Source organism: Idiotropiscis lumnitzeri, chromosome 7 (genome assembly GCF_059441095.1).
Source record: "Idiotropiscis lumnitzeri isolate Australia: NSW breed Sydney's pygmy pipehorse chromosome 7, RoL_Ilum_1.0, whole genome shotgun sequence".
In the NCBI taxonomy this organism is placed as follows: domain Eukaryota; kingdom Metazoa; phylum Chordata; class Actinopteri; order Syngnathiformes; family Syngnathidae; genus Idiotropiscis; species Idiotropiscis lumnitzeri.
In genome coordinates, this window is record NC_142397.1 from 2,665,014 (window position 1) to 2,691,133 (window position 26,120).

Sequence of the window (26,120 nt, forward strand, 5' to 3'; positions counted from 1 at the left end):
CCCCGACATCTATTTTCCCATCTTTTTTTTTTCTATGGATAAATTTGAAAGGTTTAATCACTCCAGAATTTTACAGGTAATTGTACCAGATCTTTGTTTCTCTGACATAGATTGTTTTGCGTTTAGCTTTAATCATTCAGTAGACATCCAACTGTAATTATTTAGCCCAAAAAATATCAAATTAAAACTCAATTATAAAACATTTTTTGATTTTAAAAAAATTATAGTAAGTGATTATTTTATGAAATAAACCAAAATATGGTTAAGTACAAATATTGAAAGTTTGATTCGGAACTTTTATTAGAAATGAAAAATTGTTGATAAATATATATATCTTCAAGTTATGTACGGACTACTCGCTAGCTAGCTAGCCACACTTACTTCTGGTCTTTATCTTTTTTTTTTTTTTATACTTACTCACTGATTGCAGGAAATGAATGAAATAGTTCCACATTTAAATTGACTAAGAAACTTAAAAATAATCCAAATAATGATGTTAAGGCTGCGTGGTTGCCAGTTGATTTGGAAGTTAAGTGTTAGCATCACTTAGCCAACAATCGCTGCCCGGGAACATCTGTAAAAGTGTCAAGTGCTTTGATGTTTTTTTTGTTTGTTTTGTTTTTTGTCCCCCTCATATTTATTCTTTTGCACTCTGAATTTATTCAAACATGGGAAGACACAGGAGACTGTCAAAACTGTTTATGCTCAATTTACTTTTCAATCATGGACTCCACAGGCAAATTGCAAACTTCAGACTGTCTTTAGGTCGTCAGACACGCTTCGAGGTGCATGCGTCTGCTGTGAAATAATATTAAAAAAAAACACACAAAATACTTTTTCTTAATGTTTGTAAGTAATATGCAGGAGGGTGCATCTGAGTGTCGGGAAGTTGACTTGGAATTGCGCTGACCGGATTTTCCAAAAGGTTTAGGTTTTCCAGTAACTTAAAAAATAATAATTCAGTAGAACAAGGACAGATCAAGTGAATGTAATCAGAAAAAAATCAACTTGAACTATGGCTGTAATCAAGGAAGTAAACTACAATTTTAATTGGAAGCTAAAAATAAATTTTTGTCTTAATATTGTTTCCATTTTTAAAAAAAAATGTTTGGTAGCCAAAACAGTTAAAATAATTGTCTGAATCATCGTGATTTCAATTATTCCAAAAATAATCGTGATTAATTATATATTTTTTTTTCATAATCGAGCAGCTCTAATTTAAACTTGACGTTTGTATCTTTAAAAATGGACTGGCATCTTTCTCTAGCCAATTGACAGCTCAGCTAACCGTGACTAACCCCGCCCACTTCCAACCCCCCCCACAAAAAAAAAAAGTTGGGTAAAGATTACAAGACGGCCTGGCAACATTATGGCGACTGCCACAGGTACGTATAAAATGTTTGCTTCGGTTGTAAATTTTGCAAAATACGATGGCTAGCTTGCTAGCTAACATCAGATGTATAGCATGCTAGCTATTTTAGCACCAAACGAGCAGTGAGAGTGACATTAATTCAAGCAACAAAAAATCTGTATTACCAGTACTATTTTTTTCATTTTGTTTTTATTTTCCACGAAGTGCCGTCGGCACTGTGGTCTACCAAAAAGTACTGTACATGTGCCGACACGGTGCAAAGTTCTGCAGCACATCTCGAACAAAAAAAAACTACTTGCTGAGAGCTCACATTTTGCCGCAGCGAGACAACTTCTTTTTTTTTTTTTGTTTACGCCTGCAGGCGTGAACACTCCGGCTGGAATCATAACGACAACAAATTCAGCTCAGCCTTGCTGACCTGAGAAAGCTGAAATTGACGTCCTGTTTGCGAGGCATCGCCCAACTTTTCATGGTCGCCTAAAAAGCACCCAAAATTCGTGGCCCTGAATGGGGAGGCGCCTTTTCATTTAGTCAACTGCAAATGAGGTGATGAATATATTAAATCTGTTTTCTTATCTCCTTTGACTGCGTACTTCTTTAAGTGTGTGTTGGTTCTTCTAGCAATTCTCCTTACAAAAAAAATACTACAATACTATCTTAACTGGCATATCAAGCGCTCAGTGACAGGTGACAAAAAAAAGAAACAAAATATGTGATGAACAACCAGCCCGACATTGGCTGTCATCACGCTAATCTGCGGATTTGTAAGCGGAATAAAAACGATCTAATTGCTCTTTATATTGATTAAAGCGACGCGTAAAGCACAATGGTTATAAATAGCCTCCTTTTATTCAATTTACTGTATATAGCACTAGAAAAAAAACATTAAAAAAGAGATTGGTGTCTAGTTTTAAAATAGACGTAATATGTATTTCGGTCACATCAATCAAACATCAGTTCCATTATTTTTTTTTTTGTCATTTTGGACCACTGAGGGCAGCCATTTTATTATCTATTATTTTATGATATTATACGAGCAGTGGTGACGAAAGTACTCACACTAGTACACATGCTTGTGTAAAAATGTAATCAATTACAGCCTGAATGAATGTATTAAATTACAAAGTAAAAATGGATTTTACCTTCTATGAGTATATCACATTAATTTCACGATGTCGCTCTCATTTTTTTGTCTCATAAAAACCTTGCGTTGGAACGGGGTGTGTAGACTTTTTGTATCTAATATACCAAAGCACTTTTTTTTCCTGTTCCAAAAGGCCGTGGCTTGACTAAATGAATCTCCTCCCCTCAGTTCAACATAGTTGCTTGGCGCTAAAATGCCACCAGATGGTGCCAAAGCAATATTTGTAGATTGGACGTGACGTTTGGACTGAGCACGAAAAAAAGCTGATTGGTGACTGCAAGTAAGAGAATTTGTGGATGCCTCATCGTGAATCCGCAGGGGTTCATTGTGCGTGGAAATACAATCATGGCAAAGCAAAAAGGTAAGCAAAGCTGCATTTTCATTTGTTGTAACGCACAGATTTGTGTTTGCCGCCAGCATTTCTGATAACTGGCTCATACTTGATAGCTCCAAGAAGTGCTGATGGGGATGAGTGGCGTATTTGTGTTTGCCGTTGTGTCCGCTGCATGCGCCACATGAACCAATCCAACGACTCCTTGGCAAGTTGATCTTGTGAAGTGCTGCATCCTCAGGTGAAAATACTTTCATTGTCTTTACTATTTCCATCCGCAACTTGAAGCCGTCGATGTCGTTTGTAACCGCTGAGTCCCTGGTTGTCATGGTAACGGCGCTTTTACTGTCTGACTTTCTTTTGACCGATGATGACCGGTTGGACAAACGGCAGTGCTGGTTTGACGTATTCAAATTAGATGAGCAGCCGCAGAGTTTTTTCTTTTTGCCTGAAAATATGCAAAAGGTCCCCGCTGACTGAGGCCCGGTGTTGTCATTCTGTGTGCACAGTTCAAAAATAGCAAAAAAGCGCAAATGAAAGTGTCACACCTGCCGTCTCTCAACTTGCCCTGATGTTTATTTTCCCGACAACGAGCACTGTTTTGCACAAAAAAAGCGGCCCGCCTGTTGTACACTTTTGCAGCAACTGTGAGTCGCCCAATGAAAAAAAAAATAAATAAATTCAAATAAAAAGCCCACCGATTTGCACGCTGGCTGCATTTCAAATGTCTCCACAATGGCGAGCGAGCCGCATCTGTTGTGCGTCTGAGTGGACAGCAGGGCGAGCTCATCTTTTAATCATCCAGGTCTCGCGTTCCCGCCGCCATGCAAATGATGGCGCCGTAATAAAAGCTTAATGGTGCAGGGGATGCTCAAGCGAGCGGCTATTGAGGGAGCCGCGCCGAAAGTCCCCGAAGGTTCTCGGCCGCGACGCGCTGTTAAAAGAGTCGACGCAAATGAAAGCCAAAGCGCTCGGTTTTAAAATGTCACCATTGCGCGGGTCAGGCGGAGGTCGGTGGCGTCTCTCGTGCACGCTAACGGAAGGCAAATGTGTGCTCGGAGGAGGGTTGGGCAAGCGGCGTGGAAATTATATAGCGAGCTAAGCTACAAATTATTCGACGTTAAATGAAGCTTCGCCACACCGAAGCTAACCAACGGAGAAACGTAGCCACGTAAAGGTCCGCAGGTTCCGATCGATTACTGCCCGTCATTGTTACGTTTGGTCACGTGCACCCATTAGGATTTTCCAAATTTTCAAAATGCATCTGTTGCAGACCCTACACATAAAGATGAAAAAAAAAATCAGGAAACGGGAGCAAGACAAAAAACAGGGATTTTTTTTCTTAAAAAAGAAATCTGTAAGAGCGGGTACTAGTTAGCCCCAAGGTCAACTTGAGTAGCCAATGGGTCTGTTCTAAAAATGAACTCACCACTGATGAGACACTGTGACCGACTAAGAAAAATGAAAACATAAGAATGCTAATGTCAATTTCAGTCAACTTTATAGGAACATGTTTCTTCTGTCCACAATTTCAAAATTCTATATATTTTTCAAAAACAAAATCCAATTTTGTTCAATGGGGAACTCACGTAATCCAGATTTTGCCTTTATCGAAGTTCATTTTGGAGTTAAACCTTTAGCATGTGGTCTTACTCTCAAGATTAAGACACTTGACCATGAAGGGACTCGAACCCTCAATCTTCTGATCCGAAGTCAGACGCCTTATCCGTTAGGCCACATGGTCAGGTGTTGCCTTACTCAAGTTGTGCGAGACACAACCAAGAGGAACACGTGCGAAGTCAATTTCGAACACAAATTTGCATTGTCGGTGGGAAAGAAACTCGCAATTTTAAATGAAGTCAGCAAGACTTATTTTCGAACCTCGATTCGGATATTCCCTAAAAAGTTTGCCACAAAATGTTATCTAAGCTAACAGGATAGTAATAATTGGTGTCAAGGAAGTGATATACCACCATTGTACTTTGTTTGTTGTTGAGGAGCGAAAGTTTAGCCTGGGTTGTTAGCAGAAGTTACAGAGAGTCTTTGTCACTTGAGTTTGTTTTATTCAGGATGTGCTGTGCCATTTCTTTTTTTATTTATTTATTTTTTTTACAAACCGATGACAGCTTGGTATCGGTACTCGCCCATCTCTATTTTTTTCTGCTGCAATTTTTTTTTAAGTTGTGCTGTTTTAAGATGAGTTTGAAATGTTCACAACAGTTCAAACTAGGTTGATATTAGCATTTTTTAAATCGGTCATCTGAATTTTATTCAACCAAATATCAGCGTCGTGTTCCATAAATTCTATATCGGTTCAGCCCTAATATTTGTGATTCAAACTATGAATAAATGCGATTTATAAAAAAAAATAATAATGAAAAATAGCAATGACTAAATTTCTGTAAAAATGACATCAGTATAAAGTCAGAACAATCCTGGAAAAAGTCGCAATGTTGTGAGGGACAAAAGTCGGACGATTCCGAGAAGAATTGAACGACCCTGCCCGGTACGGAACCGCGTGTGCGTGGAGTTCTACGAGTGGACGAGCTCAATAAAGCCAGCGTGGGAGGTGTCCGGAGCCTCAGCTGCGCTTGTCACGATCGAGGCGACAGAAGTGAACCCTCAAATGTCACTTTTGTATTTTCACGTGGCTCAAATTCGAGCGGCCGAATGACGCCTCCGTCGTTGACGTGAACGGTTATCGACAGCGCATCTGAGGCTTTTACGAGGTCAGCCGGGATAAGAATCTGCCTTAACGTGTTCAGACAGCGTTTCATGTCGCACTTCATAACCATGACAAAGTAAGTGTCAGCGAGCGGCGCACTAATTAAGGCGTCTCCGAAAAAAAAAAAAAAAGCAAAAGAGTGCTTGCGTTAACGTCTGCGTGACGAGTTAACGCGTGATCGTCACGCTGCACATTATGTTATTGCCGCATTTCAATCAAGCGCGCTAGAACGTCGGAGAATAGTGAATTTTGAAATCAAAGCACCTCCAAATAAAAATGTTTCCGTTATCAACGCATATGATCCAGACCAGGCTTGAATTCGTTTGGCATTTTTCATAGATCATTTTTATTTTGTTTTTGTCTTTTGTCTTAGAATTTGATTTTGTTAGTTTTTTTTAGAGCAGTTTTGTTCGTTTTTATTTGTTTTTATTTTTTTCCAAGTCCTTTGTTTTAGTTATGTTTTTGCTAGTTTTAGCATTAGTTTTTTTTTCAATTAAATTCAGAAATAACTGTTCAACTTTCCTTCTTCTGCATGCCCGAACAGTCATACTGAAATAAAAATAAATAAATAAATAAAATCAACCCTGACAGCCCATCTAAGATAATAATTAACAATTCTTTTTTTTTTTTTACCTAAAATTTATTTATTTATTTTTTTTTTTAATCCAATGATATCCTTTGTCCAGACCCAAAAGCCATATATTGGGAGAGTGTCTAATTTTTTTTTTTTTTTATAGCTGTGCCGTCCCACATGCTTGAAATAACTTGAACATAAAAATGTTGAGAATATATTGATTTGCAGTGTGTGTACATTTGTGTGCCTTTAAGAGGCGGGGCCTGGTTGCGTGTGAGTGTCCAGATGTGAACGGTGGCCAACAGTAGTTCCTAGAAAATCACATTGTCCCATCACCGGTGAAGCTCTTTTTCGAAATGACATTTCGATGAGCCCTGATTTTGAATCAACTGCTCCGCGATGACTTTTTCTTTCTATCGACGTTGCCATGAGGCATTTCCCATTTGTGTCCTGACAACCGTGCGGCGGGAATGCAGCCACATATCCGCGCATTTCTCGATGCTCTTCTCACCGCACGCAAATTAATTTGTGATATGGAGGAGTGTAACTTTTATTGTGTTTTTCTACGAAATGACATTTCCAGAGTGAAGCAGACAAGTTGATCATCTGATGACCTTGACACCGACAGTTCAAAATGCTGCCGGGGGCGGATACAGTATTTCGCCACTTATTGCAGCAGTCTGACCTTTGCGATCACACACGCACACACGCACTCATACACACATTTGCGCGTCGCCAACAGAGGAGGCCGTGTCAAGAGTGTCCAAATCCAAATTACAGTGTGTGAGCCGTGCGTTGCGTCTAACGAGATCGTTTCTTGCGTCTGGTGGTAATGTCGTGCTGTTGGGAGGAGAGCACATTTTCAGAAGAGAACGGACTCACGGCTCATTTACACTTGATGGTTTGTTTACCGTTTTTTAGCATGTGTCGGAACATATATATATATATATATATATATATATATATATTATTTTATATATATATATATATATTATTTTATATATATTATTTTATATATATATATATTTATATATATATATATTATTTTATTGATATATTTTATTTTATTTTATTTTTTGCAAGTCATTCTTTGCGGCCTGCAGCCAATTTCGGACCGCCCTATATGCAGTGTGACGTCCCCTTCGCCTTTCCTTAGAACTGCGTTACGTATCAAACCAGTACTGGAATCATAATATGTGCATTATATTTATATTTGGGCTTAGCTCCTCCCCCTGACATACCAAGCTTGTCTCTGAGTGGAGATGGAGAGCGAGAGAGAATGTTAAAAAATGGTAAATACAACTGAACTGAATTTAGTTTGTGATAATTTTAATAGTGTACCACTAGAGGGCGCACTTCCCTCTCAAAATAACTGGTCGAAAGGCTTCCCACGTCGCCGAGATGGAGCCGAGGGGCGCGCCATCCCCGATGACTTTGAGGGAAGATGGCGACGGTTGTTAGTTCCGCTCGACTCGTGTCTGCCGGCCTGTCACACGAACCATTCCCTGAAATCACACCGCTATAACGGCCTAATCAGCACTTAACGAGCCGTGCTACATAAAATCAATGGCCGGCCTCCGTTTGGGAATGCGCAATATTTGGACGAGGAGGTGGAATCTCCGGCTCGGAGCTCGGATGTCGAACCTGCACACGAACGACCTTTTCTTGCGTTAGTCCAACGCGATGCGCACGGACGATTTGTGATGCTTCACGCGTGTGTCGCTTCTATGTGTGGGAGGACGCAGGTGACATTTCGCCCCCCCGCAGGTGCAGGTGGTCACATAATGTGTCACGGGAGCGAAATGTAATGGAAAACAAGTCCAAGCCGGTTCTGCGGCTCAAGCCCAACAAGGCTGCGTTGTAATTGATGGAAGCGCCGGCACAACATCACAATAGCAGCTTGTTTCCATTTCACTCCACCTCGCAGCAACAAATGAATAATATATCCGAGGCAAGTCCGAGGCTAAAAGAATCGACTGAAGGAGAGCAGGAGACGAGGATTTGGCTTTGTCATGTTTTGGGTCATGTGGAGCTACAGCGCCACCATGTGGTACTGCCAGAAAGATGACATCACATACATTTATTGCTTGTGGTCCTTTTGGTTTTATATTGCCACCACAAATGTGCATGAATAATTATTTTATTTTCTGTATCTTTTTTATTCATATGTCTGTTAAGCCTGTATTAGGGTTTTTTTTTTTTCATTTACTGTTAAACCTCATTCGTGAAAAATTGATTTGCTGTTGACAGTAGTTTTCGTATAATACAAATATATTTTCTTTGCAGTATTAAAATGTTATTGTTGTAAAATAATATGATTGTCATAATATTAAGGCTTTATTGGGTTAATTTCCGCATCTTTTCATGGCAGTACTTTTTAAAAGTTTGTCCCTCTGAATATTACAACTATACTATGATAATGTTATGCCTTTTTTATAATATTAAAACGTTTTTTACATGAATTATCAGTTTATTATTACTTCTTTGTCATTACTATTTTATTACGGTGTCGCAAGGAGTAAACGCTCATACTGGTATCGGTCTGATAAACGTGGTATCAAACATGCCTGGTCGTCCTCATAAAACTTAAAGTTACACTGGTAATGATAACTTGCAAAAATCCGCATTTATTATGAGCCATGTCCGCATTTTTGACTATATTTTTGAAATATTTCAGCAGGTTGTTGTGGTATTTCTAACAGTGAGGCATTCAAGGTCCATTCTGAACACACCCCAAAATAAAGAAGACCGCTTCCTTGCCTGCAAGAAAAACGTGACATTTCTGACAAATGCCCTTCGTTAGCGTTCCGCTCGCTTTCGTTGAATCACCAAATAGAATTGTTCCGCTTCCCCCATTAAGATGAGCGCGTGTGCATAATTGCTCCGTCTCCAAGCTGGAGATCATTCATGATTCATATCAGCCATGCATCACGTTCAGCTTTTAATGATGATGTGTCAGGAGGCAGACAGAGGTTGCATATGCGCACACACGCGCGCGCGCACGCAGGCACACACCCAGTGTGCCGCATCTCTCAGCCCACCACAGGCTCCGGGTGGCTGACGGGGGTGCCCGGCCAGGTGAATAATTGTCCGTGGCATCTTGTTCCAAAGCTGCCATCGTGATGTACGGCACCCAAGGGTGGGCGAGCACACCCGGTGTCACGGCGGGTGGGGAATGAGCGAGCTTTTAGCGCAAATGGACCTCACGCTGACGGACTATTTGTCACGCGAGATTAATTTCAAGAGGGCTTCCCTGCAGATGGGATAGTTTTAAAACTGCAGAATGGGATGATACGGTGCAGGTTTGGCAGCGTGAGCAGTGTGGATCCGAATGTTTGGTTTCTCACCAACAACAACTGCTGGCAACGCATTTGTTACACTCGCATAGACACCAGAGAAGTGCGAATAAGCTTTTTTTTATGTTGTCGAACAGAGCAGTGGTCAAACTGGGGGCCCTCGACCTCTAGTTGCATTACTGCCACCTACTGGAGGTATAGAGCATGGACGTACTGAAATCTTTAAGACAAATTAAAACGATTTAATGTTGACATGAAAATATTGTTTAGCGCAAAACTGGAGACATTGTCTGATAAAATAGTACGACTTTTCCTTTTGAAAAATTACGACAATATTCTAATATTTTGTCTTTATTTTTGCATTATTCTTGTAAGTCATAATGATATTAATTAATTAAATTATTTTTTTCCATTTGCTACAGCATTCATTATCCATCATGAGCACCCCTTAAACTAACCAAATGTGCCGAAACGGTTCATTTTTGCCACCAAATGCTTGCATATTAAATACGTTTTAATGTGTTTACGTGGATACTGTAGAAGAAAATTAATAAAGAACTCTTTCGTATAATTAAATTTACAATGCATATAATCTCATGAATATATGAAAAAGTCTCTAACTATACTGTGTTTTTGGTGGGAAATTAGAAAGACTACTACAACTCCCATGAGCGCCTTAAACGCGATCGTGACAAGCCGTAATGTGATTGGATACCCACCATACGTAATTCCATCGGACCAATGACGAAAGACACAACCAGGAAATGGAACGAGAGGAACCAGCGTGAATGTCAAGTGAAAGCGAAGCAAGCAGTTTAATGCATAGATCCCCATTAAACCTGTTGTCTTATGTCTTAAAATTTTGACGCCACGTATGTTTTAGCGGTTTGGGAGTCGTGGTGTTATTAAGATGTTTCGGACTGCTGCACAAAAATGTTTTGTTTCTTCTGCGACCCGAAGAGTGTTGTTAATAACACTGAGGCATTTTTGCAAAAAGGCGCCGAGGAAGCTTCGAGTTTCTGAAGCTATTTCAGGCACTGGGTTGGAAACAAACATCCAAGTGCAGGTAACATTAAATACTTTCCGGTGCGTGTATGTTGTCGTGTGTAGTCATTAAGTGGCCGAATGCTTCGCAACTTCAAACTAGTCGCGACTAACCTAATCGTGAGCGTCTTCTTCCGTGACATTATCATATCTTGCTCGGATTCTTCTCTTGCACTTAATATCATGTTGGTTTCTCAAATTATTAGGTTTACCCCCTGTTTTATCTGTTAAACGTTCTCCATAGAAATGGTACCAAACCTTCCCATTTCCCCAAAACGCATCACAGCGGTTTAGACGAATGCCCCGTTATTCGCGGGCAATATTGACCAAGCCCTCCCGCGAGTCATTGGCGCGTCCCTAAAATGTTTAGAATTGTTTCTACCAATAGTTTAAAGCCAGGCTGTACCGCCGAATAGTTTAATATAAATTTGAACTCATTGTACAAAATTTGCTTTAAAATTGATCCGGACTGGTGATTTGATTTCTATGTTTTTTTTTCCTGCAACTTATAACAATAACCTTATCAAGCAATAACTTAGACCGCCATCCTTTCTTAACTTGCACTTTTTACTTGCGCTACCCAACGACCTGGCTCTATTTTGTGGCATTTGAAGTTTTTTCAGAAAGCGCACAAAACTATCAATAATAGGTGAGTTTTATTCAAGAGCCAAAAATCACTTCTACAAAAAAAAAGTGAAAAGCCAGCAATTTACTGTATATTGCAGTTTTCCAATTGATTTGTTTTTTATACATGTTTGTTTGTGAGTAACACAAAGCAGTTTTCTCGCAGGGATGGGTTCGCTCTGTCAGATCGCAAAAGGCAAATATGTTCCTGGACGTCAACGATGGAAGCTGCCTGCAGTCGTTGCAGATCGTCGCCAGTCCTGAGCTGAACAACCCGTAAGGACTTTTATAAGCTGACGACTTGGACGAGAGGAAAAAACAATTTTTCTTTTTCCGATAAAGGCTGCTCACATTTGGGAGTGCCGTTGAGGTTCGAGGCATCCTGAAGAAAAGTCTGCACCCCAAACAGCCCGTGGAGCTGGAAGCGGAGCACATTCACGTGGTTGGCGAATGTAACCCTTTGGTGAGGACGCTCTAATGTGTTCATGCCACAAGTTTTGGGGACACCGTTAAAAGGGAAAATAAAATTCAGAGTAATTTTGCAGGAGTAAAGTCATGTTTTATAGAAAGATAAGTATTTCACTATATCGCTTCTCGGCCTTTTGGCTAAGATCAAGTGTAGTATCTGTTCTTATCAGTTTAATATCTGATACGTCCCCTATCTGGAGTCCATATATTAAATTGATTTTTGGAACTGGGAGATTTTTTTTCACAAATTTTCCCATTGTGGGACTAATAAAGGACATCTTTAGCTTTATTTTCGAGAAATAAGATGCGACTCTAAATAAATTAGTTTTTAATTAAAAAAATTATATATACATATATATAATATTATATTTTATATATACAATATTATATTTTATATTTCCTAATATTTTATTTCATTTTCTAGAAAATGTACGTTTTATTCCAAACATTTTAAAATTTTATTTTGTCCTAATATGTCGACTTGAATGTCTGCTTCTTTGTTTTTTCTTGTGGCTCCAGTATTCCTCGGACCCTGACCTTTTTATGTGATGCTTAGCAACTCGTCATCCCTTGTTCTCGTTGACAGGATTTCCCGTTTAAAATCAAAGAGCGCCACAAGCTGGAGTACATCCGCCAATTCCCTCACCTCCGAGCCAGAACAAACGCCTTCGGCTCCCTGCTGAGGATACGCAGTGAGGCCACTCGGGCCGTTCACTCTCATTTCAAGGTGAGGTCAAGTCAGCGGAGGATTCGCGAAGTGAGACCTGACCGACGCTCTTTTTCCTGTTTTCCAGGAAAATGGCTTTGTGCACATTCACACGCCGATCATCACCTCCAACGACTGCGAGGGGGCGGGCGAGCTCTTCCAGATCGAGGTGAGAGTGCGTGACAAGGCCGTGGCAGCATACTGCGGTCATCTCATTAGGTACACTGTGCGGTGCCAGAAATAGCTGGCATGAGGCTTGTAGGACTACATTTCCCATGATCCTGAGACAGAAGCAAAAAGCAGTCTTGTTTTAAGTGTGCCTTATGCTCCGAAAAAAAACTAAAATAAAAACGGTGTACATAAACGAAAAACGTTATTTTAAATTTTTTATGTGGTGAACGTTTTTCTCTACAGCCTTCCTGTCCGCAGAACAGCGAGGATGAAAACTTCTTCTCGGTTCCAGCCTATTTGACCGTGTCTGGGCAGCTCCATTTGGAGGTTATGACGGGGTGAGATGTCATTTTATTTTATTTTTTTGTATCTTCTTTGACGGAATTTTTTTGCAGTGCCTGGAGGCAAAGGAAGAGACCCCGCACACACGTTGACGACATACTTAAGTGCGTTTCTCGCCATCATTATGCCTGCAGGTCATTTTCCAGAGTCTACACATTCGGGCCGACATTTCGCGCGGAGAACTCCCAGAGCCGACGCCACCTGGCTGAGTTTTACATGGTGGAGGCGGAGGTGGCCTTCACGCGGTCCATGGAGGACCTCATCGAGGTTTGAGTTTGACTAAACATTTTTTGGAAAAGTGTCGTTATTAAATGTATGGCTCGGTACAACCGAGTGAGGCGGAACGTCGACTTATAACCGATTAATTGCATTTTCATTCATTTCAATGGGAAACATTAACTTGATTTATGAACGCACTTTTTTTTTTTTCAGATCATCTTTCAACCCTTTAATTTTTAAGAGTAATGTTAAAAGATGAGTTCGAAATGACGTTCATAACATACTTTTCGTTCATTTCATATGTATTTTGTAAAAATGACAACCTTTTGGCCCTGTTTTGTAACTATACAATGCAAAAAAAAAAAAACAGTTGTAAGCTCGCAGTGGTGATGCAGTTCAGTTGTAGACTAAAGTACAACGGCAATAATAAATACCGCTTTGCCACTGAAACGTAACCGAGTTGACATTGTTTAGCAAGTCCGACTGAATCATTGCCGGTGCCGTTGCCTCTCAGGTCATGGAGGACATGTTCAAACGGACCACCGAGCACGTGTTGGACCGCTGCGCTCAAGACGTGGACTTGTTTCATAAGCACGTGACACCGGGACACCGGGTAAGTCCTTCCCCCGCCCCTCTCGAGGACTCGTCACTTATTGAACTCATGTCTTGCCTGACAACCGGCTGACCAATGGTCTCACTCCGTTTTCCTTCCGCGTCCCCGACGTGCGGAAAGGATGCTGTAGAGGCCATGCTGAAGGAGAAATTCCACGTGTAAGTTATTTTATTTGTTGGATTTTATGTATTTATGTCGAGTAAATGTCATTGAAATTAGGAACAAACACATTGCAATTGCCATGAACAACCCAGGCTACACTTAGCCCCTCCCCCTGACAGAGAGAGAGCGAGAGAGAGAGAGTGCTAGTAAGTGCTAAAGGAAGTTCATCTCCTCCCAGGATGACCTACAGTGAGGCGATAGGAATCCTAAAGCGAAGCTCGCAGACGTTCGCCTTCCCCACAAACGTGCGTATTATCGCCTCATCATCTCGACCGCCCCAGCGCCACCTTGACCTCCGCCCGCTTCGCTTCTCAGTGGGGCTGCGACCTTCAGACGGAGCACGAGAAGTATCTGGTGAAACACTGCGGCTCGCGGCCAGTCTTTGTCACCGATTATCCGTACCGGCTCAAGCCGTTCTACGCCCGAGACAACCGGGACCATCCGCAGCACACGGTGGGTTCAAAGCTGATCCGTGAGTGATCGGGCCACTCGGCGCCCCCTGGTGGGACGATCGGCATTTGTGACGCGGGTGTGGTGCGCAGGCGGCCGCCGTGGACCTTCTGGTGCCCGGCGTCGGGGAGCTGTGCGGGGGCTCGCTGAGGGAGGAGAGGCTGGACCTGCTGCGGGCTCGTCTGGAAGAGTACGTGCATGTTCACGCCTCTTTAGTTTTTGGAGTAGTTCTGTTTTTTTTCTCAGCATTTTTGAGCCAAGTTCTTTTATTCATTTGGTGTGCTGCCATTTCAGAGTCCCAACTCTCCTGAAAACTGTTGAAATGTTTTTTGTTTCTTTTCAGGGTCGGATTAGAAGACACCTACAGCTGGTAAAAAGGAGCATTGATTAAATTACAGTCCTGTTATAATTATCACTTGTCTTCAAAAAGGAGATTTAATGACAAAGAATTTATTTTCAGGTATTTGGATTTGAGGCGTTTTGGCTCCGTCCCTCACGGTGGCTTTGGAATGGGATTTGAGCGCTATCTGCAATGCATTCTGGGAGTGGACAACATCAAAGACGTGATTCCTTTCCCCCGATTTTCACATTCTTGTCTGCTCTAATCTTTGAAGTTTGAATTTCCTTTTTAAATTTTGCCAGGAAACAGTCGTAATAATTTAATAATATTATGCTCCATTAAATCCATAAATGTTTTTTTTTTTCTGAAGCCTAGAAGGCTGCTGTCCTGTTTATCGATGAAAATATAAACACTGAGTTTACACAAGTCACACATGAGTCCAGTGCCGAATGACGAGGTTTACATTTTATTCATACTTTAATTTAATGAAGCAAATTATGAGAGTTTTACTTACTTTTACATGCAAATGTACTACAGTAAATCTTAATCATATTCTCATATTATGTGAAATAAATTTTTTTTTACCTTTCTTGTAATGAAATAATTCTTATACAACTGCAATCAAGGCCACATTATTAGGTAAACTAACTGTTCCAAGTTCGACCGGCGGATGGCTTCGGCACCGTGCCATGAGTGGTCCCGGTCGTGTTTGTATCGTATTGAATGTGTTGCGCAAGATTCTGGATGTGTGTGCATTTTATTTCGTTTGTGGATAGTATGATAAACACTGACTTCTCAGCCATGTTAGCTTGTTATGATGTGTAAGTAATGATTGCGATTAAAAGCAAAAAAAAAAAAAGATATTTTCTAAAGACAAATTATTTTAGAGTTTGCATTCAGGTCAATGAATGGTTTCTAATTTAAAGATGTAGTTAATCATGAATTGTGGTAATGTTTCAATAGTTCTGAGGGACGCTACTACCTAAAATCCAAGTGGGCGAATAAACATTTAAATGCGTGTAATTACCTTGATGCGCCACGGGGTGGTGCTGTTTCTACCTCTAATCCAACTGTGGGACGTTTGACGACGAGGCGTTTAAATGCATTTACAACACGTCTTTATTTGTTTCCCTTCCGGCCGTGAAATGTGTTTTATTCTTTGGTTGTTGTCAAACATGTGAACGTGTATCCACTCTTTCTAAATATTGTTGCTTGCCGGGCGCCCATCCCTCCGCGAGCCGGCCGTGGGCGTGGTGTCGAGTTGGGAAAACAAGCCGCAGACGCCCCGTGACGCTGCCCCGCATCAGTCGAGTTTCCCCGCAGAAGGAGCAGCAGAGGCTCGCCCGATAACATCTCCCCCCCACCAGGACCGCCAGACGCCCCCCTTCTGCCCCCATTTGCCTTCTTCCTCCCGGTTCTTCTTATCCCGCCTCGACTCGGATGGGGGAGAAGCGCACGCCGACCGGGGGCGTCCTGAGTGTGTAGCCGCCTGTTGGGCACCGAAGATCGGACTTGTTGTCGGCGAGATGAGCGGCGGGGAAGTCATCCTCCAGGGCTGGCTGAGGAAGTCGCCGCCGGAGAGGAAACTGCGGAGATACGTGAGTGGATCTTACTTATTGGACGCCATACTCAGCGGCCACTTTATTAGGCACACCTGCACAGTATGTTGTATTAACTCCGCCTTGGACAATGACATCAATTGACACTATCAGTGAACCACTAACATGATGATGGTTGTAGTATAATAATAATAGTAATGTGCTGTACTAAATTCATAATAGTGATTATTTTGGTCAGTGATTCTCAACCACTAAACCATGGCACATGTGCCACTAAAATGATCCAATTGTCCCCCAAATGATTTATTTTCTCCAAATAATTCATCTGTTCACAAATCTAAATCTATGTGACAGACAAAACAGCTCGAGGTGCTTGCACTGCACCTCACATCATCATGACTTCGGTGTTCACCTTTTGTGACATTTTTTGTTTGGTGGTGTGTCATGAGATTCTTCCCAAAGTCATTCTGGCCTCATTAATGATTAAGAAACGTTGTGCTGTATAATATGGTCAAAAATATGAGCCACTATTCCCGGGATAGGCTGCAGTTCAATTCAACACATTTCAAGTTCATACCTCCGTTCTGCCCCATCCGGTTGCCAAAATATTAGAAACAGCTCTCTGCTATAATTTACTATTAATGCGAATGAAAATTTCTCAGTAATATCAGTAAAGTATGACCCAATTTTGCTTTTTTCCAAAATCTTTCTTTAAATAATACAAATATTGTATCTTTGCTCATCTGATGTATCGTCCCAGACAAAACAATTACATGTTCGACCATTAGATGGGAGATACACACCTTACAAAGTACATAACTGACCCACTTCTCCACTTTTGTGACATTTTTATTTGGCACTGTGTAGAGAATTTTTTCCAATAACAAAACGTTGGCTCGATAAAGTTTACGAAAGACATTTTTATTTGACCAGTTCTTTACACTTGATGTCGCTCTCTGTGGTGCCCCTAATGTTTTGACCCCAGGCTGTATCTCAAGTCGTAGCAGGTGCATCCCCCAAAACATCTGGCCCACTCTACACACCCCCACAGGAGTACCGAGATGCACAACTCATAGTTTTTAGTTTTTTTTTTTTCAGTGCTATAAACGTGCAAATTTCACGCGGATGGCCACCTAGATTTGAGGGGGAGGGGAGGGGGGTCATATGAGAAAATATACATGCCTGCAGCTGTCTCCGCTTGCCACTAAATGCCTCACATTCGCATTATCCAATCATGATGAGGTCACGTCTGAAGTGAGCCATTTCCATCCTGTCCGTGTCACAACAACGGTGGGGCTCCTTGAGTGGCCCGATAAAGCTCATATAAGCCGGCGGGAGTGTGTGTGTGAGTGAGTGTGAATTGTACTAGTCAAGCACAAGGCAGCCGCCACTCACATAATAGGATTTATGGAGGCTGATAGTAGCATGAGCCAATCTATAAATACAGCTGTCGTTTGTTCATGTGCGGTGTTTCGTTACTGCCGGGCCGCTTTGTACGCTCCTACGAGCTGGCTTTGCCATGATGTCATCCATGTGTGTGTGTGTGTCATCATCCGAGGATGTCTTCTTCCACCATTGTCTTCCACTTAACTTCCACATGCTTGGTGTTTACACAGAGACCACCGACCGTGGTTAGCGTTGGAGCAGCAGCTGCCGCGACTGTACATAGGAAGAAGCCGGCTTAGCTCTACTGTATAAACAAGAACGGGAGAGAGATAATACAATCATTGGGCACCCCCCCCCTCGCCCCCCTACATCTCTATCGCCACTCCCGCCCATATCCAATAAGCCAGTGGTTATCGACAGGTCAAACCTAAAAGTGTGTTGTCGACCAATTTGTCACGGGACTGTATTGAAAAGATGGGGGGCGTATATTAGTGATAGACCGATATTCTTTTCTTAGGGTTGATACCGATTATTAGAAGTCGATAACCGATATTTGATGTCGATATTTGTTTGTTGAAAAAAGGGGTAAAATGGTGTTGAGATTTAGAAAACTAAAAACTCCAAAACTTGACTTAGTTTAAATGCCTTTCAGGACATGTCTTTTGTGATTTACGACATATTAAAGTTTTTTTTATTTTTTTTTAGAGCTTAGAAAATAGATAACTTACTTTTAAAAGTCTAACAGGTTCAGCGGCATGTTTTATATTTCAATAAAAACAAACATTTCTTTAAAGTTTACTACAGCAAATCATTTTCTTGTTGTTGTGAGCTGTAGTAGACTGACGTTTATTCATATTTGGGCAAAGTCTGTTGCCTGACCTCGCTCTGCTCGCGGGACTTCTCCCGTAGAGCGTGTGACTTGATATGAAAAAGCAAACCGGCAGGGTACTGCTGATTGGCTGCTACCCACTGCACAAGGAACCAATCAGTTGGCCAGTCTGCTTCTGCAGGCGAAGCCACGAGCACAGCAGAGAGAGAGAGAGAGAGCGAGAGAGACACGTTTGCTGCAGCAAGCCAAAATAAACCAGCTTTTAATTTATCGGCTTGGAACGTTAAAAAAAAAAAATGCCGATAATTGGCAAAATGACAAATATCGGCCCCTTTCTGGGCTGTTGATGACCCACTTGACTTCTTTTTTTCTTTTCTTCGAAGTGAAGCAAACTCTCAAACAAGGTAATGTTTAAAAATAGCCGTTGAAAACAAATTATCGTCATTTTTAAACAGAATTTAAGATTAAAAAACCGAGGATGAACATGACAACTGCATGTACGAGCCCGTACATTCCAGAGCCTGTATTTTTATTTTTATTTTTTAACTCTCCCACGGAGTCTTTTTTGTTTTCACATAAGAATCTCTCCGTCTCTTCACGTACAGAACGCGAGTACTTTTGCCACCTCTGCAGGGCGGACGCACGGCGACGGTGTCATGAGATGTCCGCAACAAGCAGACGTGTGCACGCAATCATGTAACCATTTTGGAATTCCTTCCTCTTAAAGTCAAGAGCGGCAAACAATCAAGACTATTTTACCCGCCGCGATTGCTGTCAGCTGACTGAGGTGACATTTGGGTCATGGCGCAATAGCGTTTTCTCCGCTATTCAATAATCCATTTGGTCTCTGTGAAATGTTAGAGGAAAGTATAGAACACGCCAAGCAGTCCTTGTGACTACTGTTCTGACCAAAAATGGTTAAGCGTACAATTTTTGGAGGGTGACGATGAACTTAAAAGGGATGCCTCGCTGTGGTCTAGCCCAGCAGACTTTTGCCGAGACAAGCGAGGGATGGGCGAGTACCGATACCATGTGTCGTATCGAACCGATACCAGTCTTATTGTAAGGTATCGGGTGAAATGTGCCGATACCAGCCACCGATACGGGTAAAAAAACAGTTCTGGCAATTGCATTACCATTTCCAGAAAACTCCGTGGAATCCATTTTCCTGTCATCTCCTTAAGTGCCAAACAAACAATTGGCAGCACAAAGCTCACCTTCTTGTGGTGTCAAGTCAATATTTACCTTTGTTCAAACCAGAAGGAGGATTGGCGAGGAATAAAATGCATAATCTCGCAAATCCATGGTGTCTAAAAGCTCGCCAATTAGTATGAGGCCGGCAGGGATAAAAACTCAGGACTGCCTCTCACACACATTCCTGAAACGCTCTCTACGCTACACACACAACTCTCGTGCCTACACAACTCAATTTAGTACGTGGATCACCGTTGTCACACGCTTGTACAACTGAAACGTGTGTGAGTGTATATCCGTAGCTTTTGTGTGTGTGTGTGTGTGTGTGATTCAGTCATAAATGAGAGCGCAAAGCATTTCCAGCAAGTATGTGAGAGCGTTTCATTGGTGTGTGTTTCAGTTGTATGTGTGATTAAATTGTGTGAATTAGCGGCCAACTAATGTGTGAGAGCGGTCGCAGCTTTTTATGTTTATATTTTTTGTCAACTATGGATGCAGTATCTCAAACGAATCATCCTGGCGTGGCGATTCTCGTGGAAATTGTGGAATATTTTCCATGTTATTTGTTTCCCGAAAGAAATGAATTTGATATCACAGACAATTAAAAGAGTTGACAAGCGATTGATTTGTGGCCGATTGCGTCGTTGGAGTATTTTTGGGCTGTCAGTCTCCGCTGGAGGCGTTTAGTCATTGGAACCAGTGTGGTGTCTCTTCGTTGCGAACAGTGGACGAGGTCTCTTGGGTGCCCTTTGGGAGCCATCGGAGGCCCCCGCACCTCAGTTTGAGACCCTCTGGCTTTGAGGTTTTTGTTGCGTGTCAAAAGCAAGCGTATACGAGGCGGTGGAGGGAGGTAAAAACAGGTCGAGCATGCAAATCGTATGCAAAGTCGGCCGTTGGTGAGGGGGCGGGGCCGAGGGAGGTCGATGTGTTTACGTGGGAGCGAGGCTCTCCGGGACGTTCCCTAATTGTTTACCAATGTGATTAGCGCTCGGTGACGGTGACTCACTCGTTCCACAGTACACAAACACACAATGAGTCAGGAAACTTTGCTGCCTTCCTCGTGCTAAAATATCAGCTTTGTGTTCATGTTGGCACCATCGCAGCTCAGGTTGGCTCGTCAGAAGACGCGGCGGGAGCAAAATATTGAGACGTGAATGAACAAGGAAGCTGTTGCACCTGCTTAGGGAAGTTCCCACTTCATATTTTTCTCCCCAATCCGTTTTTGTCCGACTGGCTTGGTGGGGCTGCATAGCGGGAAAACGATAAGAGCAGGTGCAGCGACGTTCTTCCGGGCAACGGCAGATGTTTTCTTCGTCACTTGTTGCTAGGCAGATTTCATAGAATTTGGCTCGCTTTTTCTCCATGCTTATTAATTGCACTTGAGAGTATTTTTTTGCGATGAAAACGTAACATGTGGATTCAAATGATGTTATTAGTCAACATGTGTAGAAAATAATAATTAGAATATTCTTTTTTTATTTATTTATTTATTTGATTTTATTTTTGGCCTTCTCACTGGCTGCTGGTAATGTTGAGCCATCTCTTTTATTTTTGTAATGTGTTGAAAAACGGCGGTGACAGCTCAGACAAAAACTGTCTCCAATGAAGAGATTTTTCTCGATACTGTAATATAAAAACAAAACAAAAACAACATCCGTTTTATTGAGAACACTTTATTTTTTTCCCCTCTCAACAACGGGTAGTAAATTCCTCGCTATAGGCATTGGATTTTTTTTTTTCCACTCAACTGACGTAGTTCGTCCGTTGGCCATGAGGTGCAGTGTACAGTGTAAATACGAGTGTGACTCCAACTCGCGTCAGTCTGCGTACACCGCATGAATCATACGAGTGACATAGTGTAAACAATCTAAATCCTGTTCCCACGTCAAGATCCAAAAAAAAAAAATAAATGCCCTCCCACCTGTCCGTTGCACAAACGTGTCTGTTCACATACGCAGAAGAGTCGCTACATTCCAGACTGATCATATCGGGAAGGTGATAGCGCTTCTGCCCTCGTACATGGAAAGAAGGCAGCGAGCAGAGGGAGGACGGCTGTCTGCTGCCAGCGCAAACCTTGTTTTGCATGTGGGGCGGGGGGGGGGGAGGTTGGGAAGTCCTTGCCCTCAGAGGTCAGGCGTGAGCGCCTCCCCGTTTCCTGCTTTGACAGGCATCGACATTTTGCTTGTTCCATTTTTATTGGCAGGCAATTGTTAAGTGGAAAGGCTTCATGCGTTGAATCAAGTGTCACGTATGTTCGGTTCGAGCGGCCTCCGGGTTGCGAGATCATCAAGCAGACCGGGTGGGGGGTGAGGGATCATCAAAGAATTGAATCGGGGTTTTCATTGAAGAAATTTTAACTCTCATCTGAGCAGGTTTCATCCGTTCAGGCACAAGGCTAGCTAGGATAGCGCTAGCGCTAGCTGGGGTGTTGGCTATGTGTCTAGCATTAGCATTGTGCTCGGGTTGCTTCTTAGCATCCGAATTGTTTGAAGAATTTGTTCAGTCAGCAACAGTTTGAAATGTTTTACTGGGGATAATCAACGTTTTTTTTTCCCCGAGATGAATTATATTTTGTCAACAAAACAAATCCAATAATCAGTCAGTGTTCTGCCGGCTGTTGGCTATCGCGAAGACAATCGAATGATACGGAAACTGCATCCAGAGCCGCTCTATGATGTCTGTTTGGACTTGGTAGAACCAATAAAAAAAAACAAAATGTCCGCCCGGTGGTCGCCACGGCGCCGCGAGCCCCGATTCACAATTTCACCGTCAATAATCCAGCTCACATTACCCTTTAAAGGTTGTTTTGAAGCAGCGGCATGAAGACGCAGTCTTTATCTTCCAAGTCCACGGCGAAAGGGCGCCAAACCACAGAAGAAGTGCTTGTCTTGGCTCTTACGAAATGTTAGCCATCGTTTGATGTTCGAAATAACCTTTTAGAGAAGAACAACCAAACTACGTGTGAAAAATGCGTCATTTCACATTTTGTGTTTTGGGCAGATTCTTTTTTTTTTTCTTGTTTCGGCCTCGATGCTCTGTCGTCTCGATAAAGTCTCGGTAGCTTTTGGTTGTGGTCTTGAAGACTAGTGCTAGGTATCGATTCACAATGTGTACCATTTAATTAGTTGTGTAGCTTTGACTCGCGTTGAGCGAGATACACGCAGTATTTATTGTTGGACTTTCGGGCCCAGTTGTCAGATGTCTGGAAGATTATGCTGAGCAATTATTCTGTGGAGTGTGTTTGGAGCGGCTCTTTTTCTCCTCAATGTTCGGAAAGCGCCCAGGGTTGACGATATGCAAATATAAAATCTGTTCAATGTTTACAATTGCAAATCCTTCTGTGTGTGTGGTCAACATCGAAACACCAGCTCTGTGAGTGTGACGTGAAATGGAATCATAGATAATTGGGAAACAACCTGTTAAATGTGTTTTTCTTTGAAATTAATAAGGAAATGCTTTTGAACGATCGCGTCATTTTGTGTTTAATCAAAACAACAATAGACAACATCGCCAACCGCTGGCCTGGCATGCGTATTGCAGATTCTGCTCATTTTTTTTTTTGGGTGGGCGGCCATGTAGTAGAATTCATATTGAAATGCTAACCGCTGAACGTGGGAGGTGTGACGCTTGCTTCAGGAAGATGCAACACGGCAGCTGGCGGAGGCGGCGGAAGTAGCGCAGAGATGGGAGATAACGCCGCGAGGGAGGGCAATTAGTTGTTTTTCTAAAAAAAAAAAAAAGACGTCAATGTTCTTCATCATCATCATCACTGTCCATCCATCTCCAATCCTGGGAATGTTGGCAAGGTTCAGCGTCCTCACCACGCTGGCTGTCGCGATTCTTCTCCGCTGCAGTGATAATCGTGTTTCAGAACAAGGACGCTTTTGAGTTGGAAGGATGCCCGCGCCAAGATAGCCGGGTTAGCTGAGTTAATAGTCAGGCACAGTTATTTATTTATTCCCGTTGAATAATTTTCAAATGTAAAATGGCTCTCTACTGTTTGTGATTTCAATCTCATTTTCTCAAAGGCAGCAGCAGGCTTACGTCAAACCGAGATGTGTTCTTGAGCCAAAATGGCTGACTTAGCTTACTTTAAAGATTGTTCCTTTGCTCATGTTTCTCAACCTGATTGTTTCATAATTTCGTGTACTTGAAAAGTGAGGGTATTTTTTCACAATGTTTTTGTGGAAAATGAGTTAAGCATCAAAATGTAGCCATTTCAGGGGGCGGCCATTTTGTTACCGACCAATTTTAGTTCACCTGTTTTGTGAAGCTGAGTCATGATTGGTCGTTACCTGAGCCCTGAGCATCTGTGATTTCATCATCATTGGACAGAAGTGACAAAATGGCTGCCCCTCAGATGTATAAAAACATGTCGATTTTGCTGCTTAATTCATATTCCACAAACACAATATTAATCAGAATATCAAAATTTTGGGGGTTGACTTCCCCTTTAAAGCATCTCTGTTGATCCAGATTTTACTTTTCTCCCCGTGGTTACCGTATGCCCAAAGAGAAGTGATAAAATGCAACTTTAATAGGAAAATGCTGGGGCAGATTCAAGATGATTTCTCTTTGGTGGTTTGTGAAATGCTAACCGCCTCAGTTTCGAAGCAATCTAGCGTATTTGAACGTGGGGGTCGGTTGTAGCAAACCTCCCCGTTGATTTTGACTAATTAAGCCACCATAGATGGACTGCTGACACAGCTGCATTTTTTGTTTTTTTTTGTCGCTTTTAAAACGCCTTCGCTTGAGCTCCGTTTAAGGTCTCGCAACGGGCACATCAACTGGTGCGTTCAAGGGACAGCGTCGTGTCCGTTCTCAGAGCATCTGCATCCCCTCACGGCTCGCGACAGATGAACTCCAAATGTCTCTCTCGACGTGTTGGAACTCGGCCCGCGCTCGTTTTTTTTTTTTTTTGTTTTGTTTGCGATACCTACTTCGATGGGACTTGAGAACATCCAGAGACACGCGACGTCCGTTCGCGCCGTCTGCTTAGCGTCTCTTACGACACGAGCTTATGTAAACTGTGCGACTTCCCCGCTCGTGTTTGGTTTGAGCGCGCTTGCTATTGTGTAAACTGATGAGTAAGTTGAAGCAAAAGGAACCTCCATTAGGGAGCGGGGTGGCACTCCATTAAGGCCCAAATAATTTGTGCATGTTTGTTTTGGCTTTGAGATTCATGTATATACGGTGTTCAAGGTGATTTTTTCAGTTTAAGGATTTCTAATGCAGGTAGAAGCAGGTGTGGGCAAACTACGGTTCAAGGAGGTTGATGAGTTTTTGGTTCCCAGCAAAACAGTTTAACTTCATTTTTTATATGATTTACGTTAATATATTTGAATGCATTTTTTTAAAATGAATTTCTTAATTCACCAAAACTCACCGATTATTGTATTTTTTTTTTTCTGTACTGCCACAAGATGCCACGCGACAGAGCCGTAGCCCTGACTTTTGCAAAATATTCACGCTGGCAAACTTTGGCAGTCTTGTTATTGCTTGACACTGCTCTTGAAATCGAATCATGTGACAGCCATTTTTTTAGATGAGTTTGAAATAATATGAGTGTATTAAGATCATATTTTGTTATGTATTTCTTTTTTAAACTATTATCACAGGCATTTATCATCATTTTTATGGGAAGGTTTTCTCTCGTTGTGACGGGGCTCATCTCAATCTCGATTTAACATTTTGTCGTATACCCAACCACGCCCACTGATGAGCTCAGAGGCGCTTGCGTCCTAAACAATTATCCGAGGCGTTTCTGTTGTAGTAGCGCGCTGTGTGTGTGCCACAAGTGCGACAAACTGTGTCAACAAACGAGCTGATACGCGTCAGTCATCGTGTTTTCAAATGTGCATGTGCAAACATCCAAACCAAACACTCTGTATTGTACGCTACAATAGGAGGACACGAGGGAGGTGGGCTCGTAACCTGGAGCGCGCACGTGCACACACACACACACACTCACGCACACACACACACCCCTGCACGAAAACAAGGACCTGTCAGTGCACTCCATCTCGTCTATTTCCAGCCGGTGTATCCCGACGTTAACTCTTCTGACTCGTCAAGTTTTGGATTTGGGCCGAGCACTCGCAACCCCCGCAGGGTTAAAGAGTCTCGTTTGACTGGGGTGCTGGAAACACACTGAGCATTCTCAGTGGCTCACACATGGCGGTTGGAAAGGAGCGCGAGTGAGCCGTGACGTCAGACGAAAGGTGGATGGATGGCAATTGTGTGTGTGTGTGTGTGTGTGGGGGCGGGGGGGTTGTTTTAGTTTTTTATTCTCTCGCTCTATTTGTTTGACAGTCATTTGAATGTGACTTCTAATCTTTGTCTCATATTAATGTACATTTGATGTCATGTTTTACTGGTGTGAGTCTTAAAGGGGAAGTCAACCCCGCAAAATTATTTGTCGTAAAATGTTCCATGAGCCTCCGCTAGTCTCAATAGGGCATTCTGATTAATATTACGTTTTTGGAATATGAATTAAGCTGCAAACTCCACCTGTTTTTAGCGATGTCAGGCGGCGGCCATTTTGTGTCAACTGAAAATGACATCACAGTCT

At 42.2% G+C, this 26,120-nt stretch overlaps 2 protein-coding genes, 1 non-coding gene and 1 pseudogene across 4 annotated transcripts in view; 3 read left to right on the forward strand and 1 right to left on the reverse strand.

Annotated features, from left to right (window-relative positions):
* Positions 1-4,518: 4,518 nt before the first annotated feature.
* Positions 4,519-4,591, reverse strand: trnar-ucg (transfer RNA arginine (anticodon UCG)). The gene has a single exon. It is a non-coding gene; the product is annotated as a tRNA-Arg (tRNA).
* Positions 4,592-10,198: 5,607 nt separating this feature from the next.
* Positions 10,199-15,170, forward strand: nars2 (asparaginyl-tRNA synthetase 2, mitochondrial). Its single transcript, XM_088300743.1, has 14 exons — positions 10,199-10,508; positions 11,277-11,386; positions 11,453-11,573; positions 12,165-12,305; positions 12,373-12,453; positions 12,699-12,793; positions 12,932-13,064; positions 13,531-13,629; positions 13,750-13,787; positions 13,970-14,036; positions 14,107-14,244; positions 14,334-14,431; positions 14,585-14,611; positions 14,702-15,170. Exons 1-14 carry the CDS (start codon positions 10,353-10,355, stop codon positions 14,844-14,846), a joined length of 1,449 nt encoding a protein of 482 aa, XP_088156869.1. The 5' UTR covers positions 10,199-10,352; the 3' UTR covers positions 14,847-15,170.
* On the forward strand, positions 11,697-11,867 carry LOC148333079 (U2 spliceosomal RNA; annotated as a pseudogene).
* A 656-nt stretch (positions 15,171-15,826) lies between the features above and the next one.
* Positions 15,827-26,120, forward strand: part of gab2 (GRB2-associated binding protein 2) — a 36,088-nt gene continuing 25,794 nt past the window's right edge. Inside the window, exon 1 of one of the 2 annotated variants that reach the window (XM_088301278.1) lies at positions 15,827-16,179. In XM_088301278.1, the coding sequence (XP_088157404.1) occupies positions 16,108-16,179 (72 nt within the window). In that variant the 5' untranslated portion in view covers positions 15,827-16,107. The remainder of the gene's footprint in view (positions 16,180-26,120) is intronic. The other variant, XM_088301276.1, reaches the window with a different exon arrangement.